At 35.4% G+C, this 18,290-nt stretch overlaps 1 protein-coding gene across 1 annotated transcript; it reads right to left on the bottom strand.

The window, feature by feature from the left end:
* Positions 1-3,846: 3,846 nt before the first annotated feature.
* LOC125370260 lies at positions 3,847-8,683 on the bottom strand. Its single transcript, XM_048375259.1, has 6 exons — positions 7,979-8,683; positions 6,995-7,232; positions 6,104-6,705; positions 5,268-5,616; positions 4,473-4,666; positions 3,847-3,873 (listed from the first exon to the last, which is right to left on the bottom strand). The coding sequence occupies exons 1-6, from the start codon at positions 8,681-8,683 to the stop codon at positions 3,847-3,849; spliced, it is 2,115 nt and encodes a 704-aa protein (XP_048231216.1).
* Positions 8,684-18,290: the final 9,607 nt, after the last annotated feature.

Raw genomic sequence — 18,290 nt, 5'->3', positions numbered from 1 at the left:
AGCCAAAATATCAACCTTCCACTAGCGAGACTGAAGCTACATATGAGATGCCCAACAAAAGAGCTAATGAGTAGGATATTGAGATCCTCAAGAATGTTGTCATGGATGATTTGAGGGGAATGATCCAGGAGGAGCTCCAACAACTTTTGGCTGGGATGACTGCAAATCTGGTAGCTAACCCTCATGTGGTTGTTAATCCGATTGTAATTTTTGCTGAAACTGCTAGCGTTACCGCAGCCACTGCCAATGCCAATGCTGAAGATCCTGCTAGGAGAAGAATGCCCTAAAATCTTTAGACTTTGATGAGTTTGTGCTAGACCAAGCTAAAAGGGAGACCGCCCTTACCATTAATGAAGCGATGAATGGTTTGAGCGCTAGGCTTGACAAGATGCAGGGCATATTAGAAATCAAAAGGTTGGACCCAACCTATGATTTCGAAGAATTAGTATTGACAAGCCAAGACAAACTGCCTGTGAAGTTCAGGATGCTCGAGATGAATAAATTCAATGGGATTGATGATTCCAAAATTCATTTAAAGCAGTATGTCACCATCATAAGAACTACTCAGCTAAGTAGCACCCAAATTGTCAAGTTGTTCATATTGTCTCTAGCAGGAATCATTGTATACTATTATCATGATCTAGAGAAATCTAGCAAAGTTGAATAGCGGAATTTATATAAGTGTTTTATTAAGCAATATGACTATAATACTCAGTTAGAGGTATCAATTAGGAACCTCAAGTCCACTAAGAAAAAGCCAAATGAGTCTTTCTCTAATTTCTTAACCAGGTGGAGGAATAAGGTAGGGTTGATGAAGAACAAGTCCTCTTAAAAGGACCAGGTTCGTATGGTGGTCCGAAATATTCTTCTAGGATAAGTCGAAAGGCTTTAGATGATGAACCCAAAGGCTTTCATGGACTATACAATGACGGGCTTTAGGTTGAAGAAATAAAAAATAATAATAGAAAGACTATGCAAACTAGTGGAAGGCCGAATTACCAGGCTGGAGGGAGCAGGACCCTAGATGTGAATGTTGTCCATCAATTGAGGAAGTTCTCCAACTTCAAGTAACCTCTCTCGAAGATCTTTGAGAGGTTAGTACACTCTAACCGACTGTGGGCAGCGGTTTTGGACGCGCACCCAAGTATCTTTAGTGACTACGACACTGTAAGGCTTTTCAACCTAATCGGAAATACGCTAACTAGTCATTGAGACTAGCACGGATGATATCCTTGATATTACCCATGTTTTCATGCTTGATTTTGAGTTATTTTAGGGCAGATTATGCGTTTTTGTATTAGAATCACCCTGTTTTAGTTTCCTTTGTCTCAGGTGTTTTTCTAGGTACATTATCAAAGTTAGAAAGAAATTGGACCAAAATGGAGAAGAAACGAATGAATCGGGCGCGTTAGACTGTTCAACATGCCTTGGCAACATGCCCATGCTAAAGAGCACGGTCAAGGTGAGAGGGCGTGCTGAAATGCCTTACCTATAGCGAGAAGAAATGATTTACAACACGGTTTCTAAGAGTGACACGCCCTAGGAGCAGGCCCATGCTGAGCAGCACGACCCAAATCCAAGCCGTGCTGAAAAAGGCAAGATGTACAATTTTAGATCAACACGGCATGGATCCATGCCCAAATCCAAGCCGTGTTGGATCCCAAAACCTAATTTAAAAGAAAAGAAAAAGAAAGAGAAAAGGATATCAAGAGATTTTGGAGAGAGAGAACCTTGGGGGTATTCAAGACAAACTTTGAAAGCAGCCTTTCAGACGATTTAAAGGAGGAAAATAGAGACGAATTCCATTTCAACATCATCCAGATAGGTATTCTTGAGGACTGGTTTGAAGATTCAAAGGAAAGAAGAAGGAGATCTTGAGCTGCAGAGATTAGATTCGGAGTTATTCAAGACGGGATAACATTTCCACCATTTGAGAAAAGGGTGCTCATCTTCTTTTCGATTCTTGTTTACTTCGTATTTGATTCTTGTATTAGTTTAATCATGAACATGTGTAACTAATCTTATTAAACCCATTTGGGGGTGATCTTTAGCTATGGTAGGCTTGTTTTTCTGCTTAATTGATTGAATTATTGATTTAAAATTGTAGTTTTCATTCAAGTAAAATAAGATTTATTATTTCTTCTTCATTGAATCAATTTGAGAACTCCTTTGTAAGATATTCAATTGAGTTTGGACAACTGCTTGTGTGATTAAGTGATTTGCATCTTAGAGATAAGTGTAATAACTTACTGGAATTAGAACTACACATTCTTATTAGCGGTAATTTAGAGATTAATGCTATTCTAAAATCAATTATTAGGAAAAGATTCTAGCTTTAGATCTTCAAGATTGGGAATTGCTTAACTCGAGAGAAAGGCCAATTCTTTAAGAAATTAGCCACAAATCGCAATTCTTAATCAATCAATTCAAAATTTATTATTTTAAGCCAGCTAGCTAAAGGAATCCCTAATTGGGTTCACTCATCTCATTGTCTTTTCCAAACTTTCAATCTCTTTGTTAAAATTTAGTTTTCATTTGCATTCTTAATCATTAATAATTAATGATCTTCACTACCTTTTGATCGGTTAGATAATAGGAATAGCATAGTAGCAGTAACTTCTTAGTTCCCATGGGATATGATGTTGATACTTCCCATAGCTAGATTACATTCGATAAGTGCACTTGCCTGTAGATTGCTAGTCGTGTTTAGCCAGCATTAAGTTTTTGGCGCGGTTGTCGGGGACCTTGTTTTGAGAAATATTGTGAACTATGTGTTCTTCTTAATTTAACCATTTATTCTTTGTTCTTTATTTGTTTTTGTTTGATTTTATTATTTTATTTCATTTTTATTGTTGGTTATTCGTTGTTTCAGGTAGTGTATGACCAGCAGGTCCAATCTTGATCTAGTAGACCCTCTACCAGAACTAGAGCGATCCCTCAAGTAGTTGAGGAAGCTGTTGAACATAGAGGAGGAAGAGATTCAAGTTGGGAAAGCCATAGATGAGAGTGAACCGGAAGACACTACACTAGAGATGGCAGATGCCAACGACAATAATGAGAATAACCGGACAATGTATGATTTTGTGAAACCATCGCTGTAGGGGACACAAACATGCATTACGAGACCGGTTGTCGCTGCCATTAATTTTGAAATACAGCAGTTGTAATGTGATTGCCTAACTAAAAATTAGACACATAGACCCTAGATTAAAAATTGGACCTAACATGAAAATTGTAGTCCATTAGATTAATCAATTGGTAATTGAGCTAAATTTAAAATCTGTCACGACCCGATCTGTAAGCCCGTGACCGGCACTAGAGAATGGGTAGGCGTAAGGCTACCGAATCCCGTAGTAAGCCTAACCAATCACTAACTTTATCAAATCTCAATCTAATAGCACTGATCCATAATCAATCTTAACCATTAGGTTCTATATATTTAGAATGTGAACTGCCAGCATGAATAGGCAAGACCGAGATTTACATGAAACTGAAAAATGATAAATCTAAAATTTTCTACTACGGAGATTCTAGAATTATAAAAGTCAACATATCAATAATATATCAGTTACATTAACCCGAAGATGTAGGAATCGGGCTGATAGATGAAAAGCACTGTAGAAAAACTAACCACACCTGAAAAATAGTTAAATTGAGACTGTCAGTCTCGGGAGTGAGTTAAAATCATATATCTAAAAATAATTACAAACACTTCAATAACACATTTGTTTAATTTAAAATAAACATTAAGTCATGCAAACATATATGCGTCATGCCATCCTTAAATAAAAATAAATTTCACATGCTACAGGACGGAGTACTTCAGTAGAACCCTAATCCACATTGCTAAACAGCCTCAGTGATGTAAACCTTCTATGGAAGAGAAGATTACACGCCAAGATCAATACTTATAAGGTTTGCCAAAAGTTATTTGCGGAACTATCACCCTTATTTATAAAGAAATAAGATCAATAGCTATAATGAGATGAACTTAATTAATCCTAGAAACTAACAAGTTAATAGAATTAAATTAAGGTAGAAGTGAAATCAAAACCTAAACAATAAGCTTTAATCTCAAGAACACTCAACGAAACTCTTTAAGCAAAAACAAGGTTTTCTATTCAATCAAAGATATGCTTTTGCCAAATTACATAGCTCTATTTATAGAGTTTAAAACAAAATAATCCTAATCCTAGAATGACTAGGATATGCGGCCAAGACTCCTAAATAAACAAAAATTGAAGTAAAAGAGTAGCAAACTCCTATTTTGACTTGGACTTGTTAAAAGAAGACTCCTATTTTGACTTGGATTTTGACTTTGAATATTCAACCTTAGACTTGGGCTTTACGTTTGGGCTTGAATTCAACATAAATCAGATATGATCTTCATGTCTTCACCTTGGGCTTTAATCCATGAATGAAATACAATTAATCAAAGTTGAATCTTGATCTTTTAAGTCCAACTCGCTAACCTTGCTTCTTGAATGCATCTTGTCTATCACGTGGACCATGAAAGAACACAAGGCAGTCTTGAATCTCTTGCTTCTAGATCGTGTGATTGGACCCTCATACTTCAATGGATCCATTCGTGGCTTGCTTGGTGAAGGATCAACCTTGATTTTATCATCCCCTCCCTCCTCGAAAGGATTCTTCCTCGAATCAAGACCTTCATCAAAAGAAAATGGAGATAAAGTCAGCAACATTGAATGTAGCACTAACTCCATACTCACCGGGTAAGTCAATCTTGTAAGCATTATTGTTGATGCGTTCCAACACTTGAAAAGGTCCATCTCCCCTTGGCATCAACTTGCTTTTTCTTTGGTTTGGGAATCATTCTTTGCGCATGTATATCCACACCCAATATCCGGGTTCAAAGATCACCTCTTTTCTTCCTTTGTTGGCGTGTTTAGCATTTGCTTCATTCTTGTGCTCTAGATTAGCTCAAACATGTTCATGCAATTTAAGCACATATTCGGCCTTTTTCTTGCCATCAAGGTTAGTTTATTTCTTTAAAGGTAAAGCAACTAAATCTAAAGGACTCAAAGGTATAAACCCATAGACAATCTCAAAAGGGCAGAATTTAGTTGAAGAATGCATGGTTCTATTATAAGCAAATTCTATATGCGGCAAGCAATCTTCCCAACTCTTAATGTTGCGTTTTACCATAGTGCGTAGTAGTTGTGATAGTGTTCTATTTACTACTTCAGTTTGACCATCGGTTTGTGGGTGACAAGTTGTTGAAAATAACAAGCGTGTACCTAACTTACCCCATAAAGTCTTCCAAAAGTAGCTAAAAAACTTAGCATCCCTATCACTAACTATGGTGCGTGGCATACCATATAAATGCACTACCTCTCTAAAGAATAGGTCAGCAATATGTTGTGCATCATTAGTTTTCTTACAAGCTATAAAATGTGCCATCTTTGAAAACCTATCAACGACAATAAATATGCTATCATGCCCATGCCTAGTTCTAGGTAATCCAAGTACAAAATCCATAGAAATATCAACCCAAGGTGAACTAGGTATAGGGAGAGGCATATACAAACCATGTGGTTGAAGCTTAGACTTAGTATATTTGCACACAATACAATTTGCACAAAATCGCATAACATCCTTTTTCATGCAAGGCCAATAAAAGTGATCATGCAATACATCTAAAGTCTTTTGAACACCAAAGTGTCACATCAAACCACCCTCATGTGCTTCTTTCATAAGTAAATCACGCATAGAACAAGAAGGAAGCATAAACATTTTTCAAAGAAAAGAAAACCATCATGCCTATAATACTTATCAAGCGCACCTTGTTCACATGCCTTATACACTTGGCCGAAATTACTATCATCATAATATAAGTCTTTATTTGTTCAAAACCTAGTAATTTGGAATCTCAAACAGCAATTAAAGCATACCTTCTAGATAAAGCATCGACCACTATGTTATATTTACCTTGCTTGTACTTGATGACATAAGGGAATGCTTCAATGAACTCACTCCATCTAGCATGTCTTCTATTCAGCTTGTTTTAACCCTTTAAGTACTTCAAGGATTCATGATCGATGTGGATCACGAACTCTTTGGGTAGCAAGTAATGTTGCCATACTTCTAAAGCTCTAACAAGTGCATAGAGTTCCTTGTCATAAGTTGGATACTTCAGGCTTGCTCCATTCAACTTTTCGCTAAAATAGGCTATTGGCTTTCCATCTTGCATTAGAACAGCTCTAATACCTATATCGGAAGCATCACAATCAATCTCAAAAGTTTTATCAAAATTAGGAAGAGATAGAATAGGAGAAGTAAGTTTTTGTTTGAGCAAGTCAAACGCCGATTGTTGTGCTTCTCCCCAATTAAACTTCATATCTTTCTTCACTAATTCATTCAATGGTGCGGCAATGGTACTGAAATCTTTCACAAAACGCCTATAGAAGCTTGCTAGTCCATGAAAACTTCGAACTTCACTTGCATTTGTGGGAATCGGCCACTTTTTGATTGCCTTCACCTTTTCTTCATCAACCTCAATTCCTTTTGCACTAACAACAAAACCAAGAAAAACAAGTTTGTTTGTGCAAAAATCGCACTTCTTGAGGTTAGCAAACATAACTTCTTTGCATAAAGTTTCAAGAACTAAATGCACGTGCTTTACATGTTCATCATAAGACCTGCTATAAATAAGTATATCATCAAGATAGACCACCACAAACCTGCCTAACGCAAAACATGATTCATTAATCTCATGAATGTACTAGGTGCATTAGTTAAACCAAACGGCATGACTAACCACTCATATAAACCAAATTTAGTTTTGAATGTTGTTTTCCATTCATCACCCTCTTTTATTCTAATTTGATGATAACCACTTTTTAGATCAATCTTAGTGAACACAACAGCCCCATATGCAACTCATCAAGCATATCATCTAACCTAGGTATAGGATGATGATATTTAATAGTTATTTTGTTAATTGCATGACAATCCACACACATACGCTAAAAACCATCTTTCTTAGGAACAAGTATAACAGGAACAGCACATGGACTTAAACTTTCCCTAACATAACCTTTATTAAGAAGTTCTTCCACTTGGCATTGTAGTTCTTTGGTTTTCTCGGGATTTGCTTTATATGACGGCCTATTGGGTATGGTAGAACTGGATACAAAGTCAATTTGGTGCTCAATTCCATGAATGGGTGGTAACCCACTTGGAATTTCGTCGGGAAACATGTCCTCAAACTCCTGCAAAAGAGACTTCAAACTTGAAGGCAAATAAACATTAAGATCGTTAGTGGTCAGAAAACTTTCTTTGTAAACAAGCACAAGTATTTGTTTTTGTGACCTTAAAGCTTTTCTCACATCTCTCTCTCTTGCCACAAAGCTCACTTTTCTCTCTTTTGCACTCAACTCACCTTTTTCTTGCGCCTCACAACTCAATGTTTTCTTTTTACGCAAACTCTCTTTCTCTCCTTTTTCCTCTCTTTTCTCACACCCCTTATGGTTTTCCACACAGCTCTCCTTTTGCTTATGCACCTTTTCTTTTTCACGTGCACTCTCTCTCTCTCTTTCTTTTTCTTTTTCATAGGCAGCAACTTTAAGTCTCATTGTACGTTGGTCCTCATTAATAATTTTTGGACTTAAAGGTGTAAGAGTATAAAGTTTGTTATGAAGTGTAAGACAATAGCAATTTGAACGCCCTTTATAGATGACATCTCTATCAAACAGCTATGGTCTTCCCAAAAGTAGATGACAAGCTTGCATTGGGATCACATCACACAATACTTCATCTTGGAACTTTTGCACACCAAACGCCACCCTAACTTCCTTTGTAACCTTGATACCTCCCGAATCATTCAACCATTAAAGAGTGTATGGTTTTGGATGTTTGGTTGTTGGAAGTTTTAATCGATCCACCATCATTGTGCTAGCAACGTTAGTGCAACTACCACTATCAATAATTAAAACACAAGGAGTTTTTCTTACCAAACAGCGTGTATGAAAGATGTTCTCTCTTTGGCTTTCATCATCAGCCCTTGTTGCACGTTCAAGGATCTAATGATGACTCCACAAAGCTCACCTGAATGCCCCTCTTGCTTAGCTCCATCATCGAAATAGTAATCTTCCAATTCGGGCATTGAGTCTTCATCACTTTCAACTCCACTTTCTTCTTCACTAGCATACACCAATTCGCCTCCTTTTAATGCTAAAGTGCGTTTGTTCAGACATTGAGAAGAGATATGTCCATAGCCTAGGCATTTGAAGCATTGGATCTTTTTGGGCTTGCCTTCTTGAGTTCGGCTTTTATTGCTTTGATCCCCCTTTGTTTCGGCTTTATTATCTTTAGACACTTCCTTTCCTTTATTTTGGGCAGAATTTGTACCTTTCCAATTAGAATTTGTTGAAGAGGAGTTCTTGCTCTTTTGCTTCAATTGCCGCTCTATCTTGATTGCCATGTGTAGCATGTCCTCCATCTCTATATAATGCTGCAATTCAACAAGATTAGCAATATCTTTGTTAAGACCATGCAAAAATCGAGCCATAGTAGCCTCCCTATCCTCTTCTATATTGGCCCTAATCAAAGCAATCTCCATCTCTTGATAATACTCCTCTACGCTCTTTCCCCCTTGTACCAAACTTTGTAGCTTATTGTACAACTCTCTATAGTAATGAGAAGGAACAAAGCATTTTCTCATTATTCGTTTCACTTCAGCCCATGTTTAGATCTCCCCCTTACCATTCCTACGCCTATTACTCACTAGTTGATCCCACCAAATTGCGGCATAATGGGTGAATTCAACTATGGCCAGTTTTACTTTCTTCTCCTTACTATAGTTATGGCATTCAAATACTCTCTCAACCTTCTTTTCCCACTCTAGATACAACTCTGGATCACTCTTACCTTGGAAGGAAGGAATTGTAAGCTTAATACTACACAAGTTTGAATCTACCTTATTTCTCCCATGGTGAGTTTTGGTTCTATCTCCCCATTCTTCTTCATCTCTCCACGTTCCTCTCCTCGCTCTAGACATACTTTCCTCATCTCGAAAGCTCCTACCTCTCGATTCAAATTTGATTTTTATTAGCTCATCCATCATTTCAGCATACCTATTTTCGTTATCAAGCCTTTGTCGTTCAAGTTTGGAGTTTATAGCCTCCATGAATGCTCTCATATCTGGAATTCCGTGATCGAAATCTTTGGAAGAAGACTGATTAGACATGGTTTCAAGAAGATTGGTTTCTCCCTCATGTGTCTACACTCAATCAAAGAAAGAGTTTGTCTTTGTGCCCTTCAAAATTAACTCAAACTGTAAAAGTTAAAATCACAGCCAACTTAATAAAATACAATTAACAAGCTAGAACAGAAATTAATTAAGCTAAAGATGAATTAGAGGAAAAGGAGAATAAAATAACGAACTAAGAATAAGGACGGAAGTAGAAGAAATAAAGAATAATAGAATGATAAAGAGGAATATAGGAAACCGAATAGGAAACAATTAAGGAAAATTAGAATAGGAAAAGGAATTGAAAAGAGAAGGTTATGTGATATCTTCAAACCTGATTTTCTTTGGATTTTGACCTTGACCAAGTTAATCTTTTTTTTTTGAATCAGCTCCAAATCCTGCTTTCTATACTCTTTCTTTTTTTTTAAGCCTCACTTTGGATCAATAATTCAGATCCACACACAATTTTTTTTTATAACCAAACAAGAACAAAACACATAGAGCTTAATTTGATTGAAACGTCTCGAAGACTTTGATCAAGCAAACTAAAGGAAACGAACTAACAAAATAAAGATATCACAGACCAATTTATCTAGAACGTCTTGAAGACTTTAACCAAACAAATTGCCGAAGAGAATAAGATGAAGAGAAATATGAAAATAAAAGAGTGTGAGTAGAAGAACAACGAAGATAACAAATAGGATACGTAACCAAACCTTGTAAGCTAGCTCTGATACCAAATGATGTAAACCTTCTATGGAAGAGAAGATTACACGCCAAGATCAATACTTATAAGGTTTGCCAAAAGTTATTTGCGGAACTATCACCCTTATTTATGAAGAAATAAGATCAATAGCTATAATAAGATGAACTTAATTAATCCTAGAAACTAACAAGTTAATAGAATTAAATTAAGGTAGAAGTGAAACCAAAACCTAAACAATAAGCTTTAATCTCAAGAACACTCCATTTTCCCTCTCCACCGTAACTACTAACTCCGGCCACCAAATGCGACACCACCACCGCCAAAATGAAGCTCAAGCTGAGGGGAGTCGATCGCCACTCGACTCGTCCGCCAAAGCCGTCGGAAACGCCACACACGGTGTTGACAGTCTGCGCCTCCTCTCTTCTCTCTTTTTTGTTTTCTTTTTCTTCGCCGTGCTGCTGCCGCCACCGCGCCTCGAGCTCGACGGACGATAGCTCCTCCTTTTTCCCTCTTCCTTCTTCCCGACGCCATCTTCTTATTCTCTTTCTTTTCTTTCTTTTCTTTTCTTACTTATCAGCATTTAGTCCTTGAACTTTTCTTCTTTATCATTTAATCCCTCAATTTTTTAATTACTAACAATTTCTCCTAGTAAAATTTTTGATTAGTCCTTAAACTTTTCTTTAGCTTTTCAATTAAGTCCCTAACTATTTAATTTGGGCCAAATTAGAATTATTGAAAATATATAATTACTTATTTACACTTGCTTTTAAATATAAAATTATCAAAATGCCCTTGCCGACACATTTAATTACAAAAATACCAACCATACAAATTTTTATTAAAATTCCATATTACTAAAATTATATTTTTAATCATTATTCCAAAATAAAGTTTCAATTTAATCATAACACTTAATTAACTTAATTAATCAATTTACTAACTATTTTCTAATTAAATCAAGACCATTAGCTAATTAAAACTTATCATTCCCCAATAAATTCTTTATAAAAATATTATTTACTATTCCTTTCATGACTTTCAATATATAAATTAATTTATACATTCATATTGTGAAAAATTGAATGACTGAAAATATAATCCATTTTTCAAAGAATTTACTTTAACTAATTTCTTGAAAATCAAACAAATTAGATATACAAAATAACTCCCTTGTGTTGTCTAGCATTAAAATTCTATTTAAATAATTTCAATTAAATCAAATAAAAATAAAGTTAAATAAAAACTCGTTATTAATCATTACTAATATTATTATTATTAAAAGAAAATATTTCGGGTATTACAAAATCAATATAGACCTAGTGGGTTTTGCCGTGTTGTAAATGAATTAATTGAGCCACATTAGATTTAAGATTATTTACTAGGGCCTCAGCATAAAAAAGTCCATTTAGGATTAAAGGCTGGAATCAAAGCATAATTTGTAATTGGGCTAGACTAGGTAAAGCCTTGTACATAATTAATTAGTAAAATAGACTAACAAATTAAACCTGGGCTGGGCTTAATAAAATGTGTTAGACTTAAAAGGACCTCACATATTGCAATGAATGCTTCTAAATATATATTATTGCATTTACAGGGAACAACTCGTTAAACAAAAAAAATTATAGACTAAGATACATAAATAGAAAAGTTGGTTTTCTAGATCCATCTCTGTACGCGGCGAAGCTTTCTTATGGAATCCAGTACGCCACTCAAATTAGTAAAAGTATCCCGGAGAATTACTAGAGGGGCGACTCCATTTCCGCGCTAATCTCTGTGACTAGTTAGCATGTTCCCAATGAGGTTGAAAAGTCTTGTAGTGCCGTAGTCACTAGAGACACTCGGATGCACGCCCGAAACCTCCGCCCAGAGGGAGTTTTACTTTCTTGTTATTTTTGTGTTTAACTATTTCATTGCCATGATCATTGGGTTAAATATGTTAGGCTACTTTTCTTAAGTGTTTAGTTGCCTATTTACTTATGTATTGGACATTGTTATCTTTTTATTTAATGAATGATTTCTTTATCATCATATCTTTATTAGTTTCAATTATTTTTGCTGGTTAACCATCATATTAATTTAGTAATAATAATTGTTATGAAAATACTTAGGTTGAATGTATTAGAGACATCATCTTTGCTTCAATCTATATTGATATAAGGAACTTTAGTTGCATCATTAGTTTAAGTAATTAAAGGAAAAGGTACATCACCATCTTAATCATTAGATCTAGGTGTAACGTTAAAATAAAGAGATTACTAAGTACTCGTTTATTTTAACATATAATTTGCATATTTACTTTATAGTTTATCTTATGAATATTCTACATTCTCAAAAATATTGGTTTAAAGTGTTTAGATTTATTTTAATGTCTTTGTGTGATTATTAATCTTTATAATAGTGGCTCTACAATTCCTTGAGAGATTGACCTCGAGGTGAACTTACCCCTTATTATGAGAACGGTTCGTGCATTAACAAGTACAAATTTATAAACATCAATAGGTAAGCCAAAATCATTCAATTTTTGTTTTTCAAGTTCAGCACAGGCAGTATAAGCTCAAATTGGATGAAAACCACTTTCAACAGGTTGCTCTATTGAAGACAAATCTTAAAAGAAACTTGAAAATCATCACTAGCCGTAGAAATATAATGAAAAACTATTTGAAGCCTAAGCAGTCACATTCATACTTGCATGGTATCTTTGTAGCTCATAATCAATACCATCGAAGAAGAAAAAGATAAAGTAAAGTGTCTTTGTAACTCCTAAAAGAAAAAAAAATAAGAAAGACAGAAATAAACCATATGAATGATAGAGAAAAATTGTATAAAAGATAAAAAGGTAAAAAACCAAACTCTATAAAATAGAAATCTAAAAAGTTGGAAGGCACAATATTATAAAAATAAATAATGGAAAAATCGTAGTTGATGTAAAAATCATAGAGCCATTCGACATGGTGATAAAAAAGCCTGTGACAAGACCAAAAGACATAGAAGGGCTGTTCTAAACGCTGATAAAAATGGGTCCTATAGAATTATGAGTCGAATTCACTATCATGGACATCCTAATAACCTCTGCTTTGTTACTAGCTAAGCATGGTTTCATGCCCTAGGGGGAGTCCCTTCCACTATGCAGTAGAAGGTCAAATTTCCTCACAAAAGAGAGATAATCACCATCAATATTGAAGGTGGTAAGATCGTCTCGGCTATTCAAAAAGCTGTTAAGGAGCTTGAGGCCCCGACTGGGTTTCAAGTTGCTATTCTCTACGAGGATTATATGTTTCTGAAAGTGGCAAGTATGCTTAAGAAGATGGATTTCATGCTTGAAATGGAGCTAGGCAAAAATCAGCAAAGGATTAAAAGCTGCCAACCTTCAAGGGATAGAAGACCCGACATGGCCTAGGATACCATAGGGACAAAGATGAGGACAAACTGAAGGGTAAGGCTCTAAAAAATATTTTTATTTAAGAGTACAAGCCCTAATCTAGGGAGCTCGAACCTGTTACTATAGCTACGACTGAGGTGCAGGAATTTGAAATTTTCAAGAGTTTAATCGTTGATATGATGGTTGAGCTAAGCATTAGGGATGTTTGAAAGAAGGTCACAACCAAAGTTGAAGAGTTGAAACTGGAGGAGTTCATCTATCTGCCAAAAAATCATGAGTTGAGAAGAGAATTTGAAACAATAATAGAAAAAAATTGGTATTTGCTTGGTCATATGAAGACATGCCGAGATTATACCGAAAGATATCAAAGCACCATATTCCGACCTATCCGCACATCAAGCCTATCAAGCAGAAAATGAGAAGGCTAAGGCTGGAATGGGCAGAGAAGATTCGGGAAGAGGTCGCCAAGCAGGTAAAAGCTAACTTCCTTGATGTAGTCGATTATCCCGAATAGTTGGAGAATATTGTCCTTGTCTTAAAGAAAGATGGGAAAGTAATGATGTGTGTAGATTATCGGGACCTAAATAAGGTATGCTATAAGGATGATTTTCCCCTTCCTCAGATAGACGTGATAGTTGATAGTGCCGCCTCAAGTGCAACGTATTCTTTTATTGATGGGTTCTTCGGATATAACCAGATCATGATGGCAGTTGTACAGAAGCTAAAAATGACGTTTATCCTCGAATGGGGTATGTATTCATACAAGGTTATGCCTTTTAGTACTACCTTGTTTCACGATATGATGCATCAAGAGGTAGAGGTGTATGTAGATGATATGATGGTGAAATCTAAAATAAGGGAAGGACACTTTCTGGCTCTTGATAGGTTTGTAGGATAAGTTGAAAGGTATAAACTAAGGCTCAAACTGTAGAAGATTGTGTTCAGAGTAACATCATGGAAGCTGCTAGGGCATATAGGGAGTTAGCAGGGTATAAAGATCGATCTAGATAAGATAAAGGCTATTCGGGAAATGTCAGCACCAAAAATAGAGAAAAACGTTAGAGGATTTTTAGGATGTTTGTAGTACATCAGTAGGTTTATTTTCAAGCTCACAATGGTTTGTGATTCTATCTTCAAGTTTTTAAGGAAACACCAATCCGTTGTGTAGGATGAGCATTTTCAGAAAGCTTTTCAGAGGATTAAAGAGTACCTGATGAAGTCGTCGATATTGAAGCCACTAATTCTTTATTTAGCCTTAGAAGAGGAAGCTATAGGAGCAATGGTGGTGCAGTGTGGGCCCAATGACATATAACATGCAGTCTTTATTGAGCTACTGAGTATTCAACTTCTTTAGAGGTTTTGTCTAGGAAGGGAACTGAGGTTTTAATGTATACATAGGGAAAGTCGTGTGCAATGAAAAATGCAAGCACGGCTTGGAGATGGATTTTTTTTACCTATTTTTTAACAAACAATGAAAATTTCTACTCTATCCGACTAGTTCCGGGTTCGAGTCCTGGGCAACCCATTATGATTATCGTATAAGTAATAAATAACTAATAATAGAATAATTAATATAAATATAATTATAATTAATTTAAATTATTAAATTAATAGAATAAAATAATAATTAATAATAAAAAAATAATTATAATAATTTAAAGTATAACCTCTATGATATGGGCTATGAGAAAATTGAGACACTATTTCTAGTCTTATAGGGTTCAAAAAATTTTAAAGATAGACCCGCTGAGGTATCTGTTTGAAAATCCGTCTCTCATTGGAAAGCTAGCTAGATGGTTAGTGCTTATGACAGAATTCAACATCATGTATGTTACTAAGAAGGTAGTCGAGGGGAGAGCTGTAGCAAAATTCTAGGCTCAGAATGCAATAGAGAGAGATGAACCTTGGGACATAGAGTTTTCTGATGAGAATCTAGGGGCAATCAAGATTCAAGAACGCAAAATGTACTTGAATGGAGCAAAATGTAAGAGGTGCAAGGTTGGGAGTAGTTATGATTATGCCTGAGGGAGAAATGCTGCCAACGGCCAAACGATTGGAATTTTAAGGTAACAAATAATATAATAGAGTATGAAGCATGTTATATTAATTAGAAGCGGCCATGGTAGTAGGAGCAAAGAAGCTAATGGTCTACGGGGACTCCATGCTAGTGATTCAACAAGCCATCAAGGAATGGAAAGTAAAAGAAAAGAGGTTGAAACCATATGTCAGTTATCTCAAGACTTTGGTTTCAAATTTCTCCAAGTGTTCATTTATACACTTGTCTTGAGATGAGAACTAGATGGTAGATGCATTGATTACTCTTTTTTCTTTGTGGGACAACCCCATATAGCTCCAGCTGAAGCCACTGGTGATTGTGAAGTCTAGAGTTTCTTGCTATTATGGAGATCAGAAAATGGAAGTCTAGATGGGACTGGAGGAGAAGCCTTGGTCTTATGCCTTGCAGAAGTCATAGATGGCTATGCTCTGTGAAGGTAAGTCAGGAACTACATCAACCATGATGAGGTATTATATAGAAGGATGGCTTCATGTGTCCAACTCAGGTGTCTAACTAGAAGGGAAGCACAAGTGATAATGGAGAAAATTCAAAAAGGAGTTTGTGGGCCGCACATGAACTACATAGTGTTAACCAAGTGTTAGTGTATACCTTAAAGACAATGTGTTGTTTTGGTTATCTATAATAGTCTATACAAATTGTGTTGGCATACCAAAGGCATTTGTTCAAATTTATATATTTTCTTATATTTGTATACTTAAACTAATAAATATGAATTCCATGGAATACATAATACGATGTGAGAGAAATCATAAAGTGGTTATGATTTTGAGATTCTCATCACAACAAAGTATTATTCCTAAACTAGTTCAAAGTCGAAGTTTAATCAAGATATTGATCTTGATCATGTGGATATTGATTAAACACTTGATACTATCATAATGGGTTTATCATCATACTTTGGAAGTAAGCAATGGATCTCATATGATTGAAATATAGGGATACTAAGATAAAACATGTGGATGCTCGTTACAAGAACAAGTACATTGAACAAGACCCTTCTAGAGTAATCCATATGGAAATCATTACCCCTGTGTCTATGGATATGTAAGTTATAATCCTTAAACTTGAGATAATCTATTAATCTCATGTGAGGACTATTATACTCTGATACTATCTTATGTCCTTCTAACCATAAGGTGCTCAAGGGATAGTAATTAGTTATAATAAAAGTCATATGGAGATAATGAGATTATCAACAAAGGATTCATTATCCAAGGTAATTATTACATGGGATATGCAAATACTTGCGCAAGTTAGTGCATTAACTTATATAAATACTTGCGCAAGGTAGTTGAACATATTGATGATGAATTGGGATTCATAGATCAAGTTCACAAGTTAATGGCATTGTATCAAGAACAAATATGATTGGATCAAATATAGAGTTGACACTTGAATCCATATTCTATGATATAATTAGGATATATGGACAATGAAAAGATTGAATTACATTGGACAAATCATTTACAACAAGGTTGATTAGTTGACACTAATCCTTTCTACACATTTGGGTGGCCATGATGCATTACTAGATGCCAATCTTGATCTATTAAATATGAATTAAGTTAAGTAGAGAATTAACATTGAATTTAAAGGGTTTAATTCATAATTCATAATTCATTACCAACATGTTAGAAACCTATTGGGTCACAAACAAATAGGCTTAAAGTCTATATTAAAATGAGGCATAAGATTGGGCCTAAGCTTATATATATTGAACCTAATTAAAAGCTAATTAGTTTAATACATATTAGGCTATAATATTCGACTATGAGGGCCCTATTACTATGCTCATGTATTGATTAAGTTAACTTAGTCTAAACAAGCCCAATTAAGGCCCAACTTAAGAGTAAGTAAGTCCTTGCTTGTTAAGAGACTAGGTTAAATCCCATATATATATAATGGAGCATGACGGGCGACTAGGATTGATAAAGGATGCCATCAAGACTTAATTAATTAGATTAGTTAATATATAACCTAGCTTGGAACTAGCATTAAATCTCAACATCTACACTCTCTCCCTAGTGAAGGATTGTTCATAGGAGATTCTAACTTTGAAGCTTGTGTGTATTATCATTAGAGGCTGGTCATTTTAATAGCTTTGGCGCCCATATCAACCTTGCCAAGATCAACAAATAAGAAATCAAAAGGGATCATATCATGGCCGACATACCCATTGTAAGGATCTTTCTATATTTTTTTTTTGTGAGTTATGATTATCTTAATCAATGAGATCCATCTTAGGAATTGAGAAAATTTTTAAGTTGCTTCCTTTACCTCCTTGATGTTTTCATATCAATTCCTAACACTAAGACGATTATGCGTTAATGTTACTATTGGTTAACAATAGAGAAGGATTGCATAACTTTAGTAATGAAACATCATGAGTGCTAGCTGTATAGTGACCTAAGTCATCTATCTCCAAATGAACTTCACAATCTGACATCTCCTTGACCTTTTGGAGCCTGGGGAATTGAAATTATTGGAGAGATAAAGCCTCCTTCGAACGGTCATAAGTTCATAATTGTAATAATCAACTACTTTTTTAAATGGGCTGAGGTCGAGTCATTCACTACTATAGGGCAAAGCAAATAACCAGATTTACAGAAAGGAACTTGATCTGCAAGTATGGGGTCCCACATCACGTTGTGACAAATAATGTTGTGTAGTTAATGGGTGAGACAACAGACCTACTACCAGAGTATAAGATCGAGCATCACAAGTCTTCTTCATACAGACCTCAGGCCAATGGTGTGGTGGAAACAGCCAACAAGGACCTAAGAAGATATTCTCAAAGATGGTATGGAATCACAAGGATTGGTCATTTCCGTTACCCTTTGCATTTTGGGAATATCGAACGATTGAGCGAACATCGACATCACAGACTTTGTACTCTAGTTTATGGGGCTGAAGCAGT

This window comes from Ricinus communis, chromosome 6, assembly GCF_019578655.1.
Source record: "Ricinus communis isolate WT05 ecotype wild-type chromosome 6, ASM1957865v1, whole genome shotgun sequence".
In the NCBI taxonomy this organism is placed as follows: Eukaryota; Viridiplantae; Streptophyta; class Magnoliopsida; order Malpighiales; family Euphorbiaceae; genus Ricinus; species Ricinus communis.
Note: the sequence above shows the minus strand (reverse complement) of the source record. Positions and strands in the feature narration are given on the sequence as shown.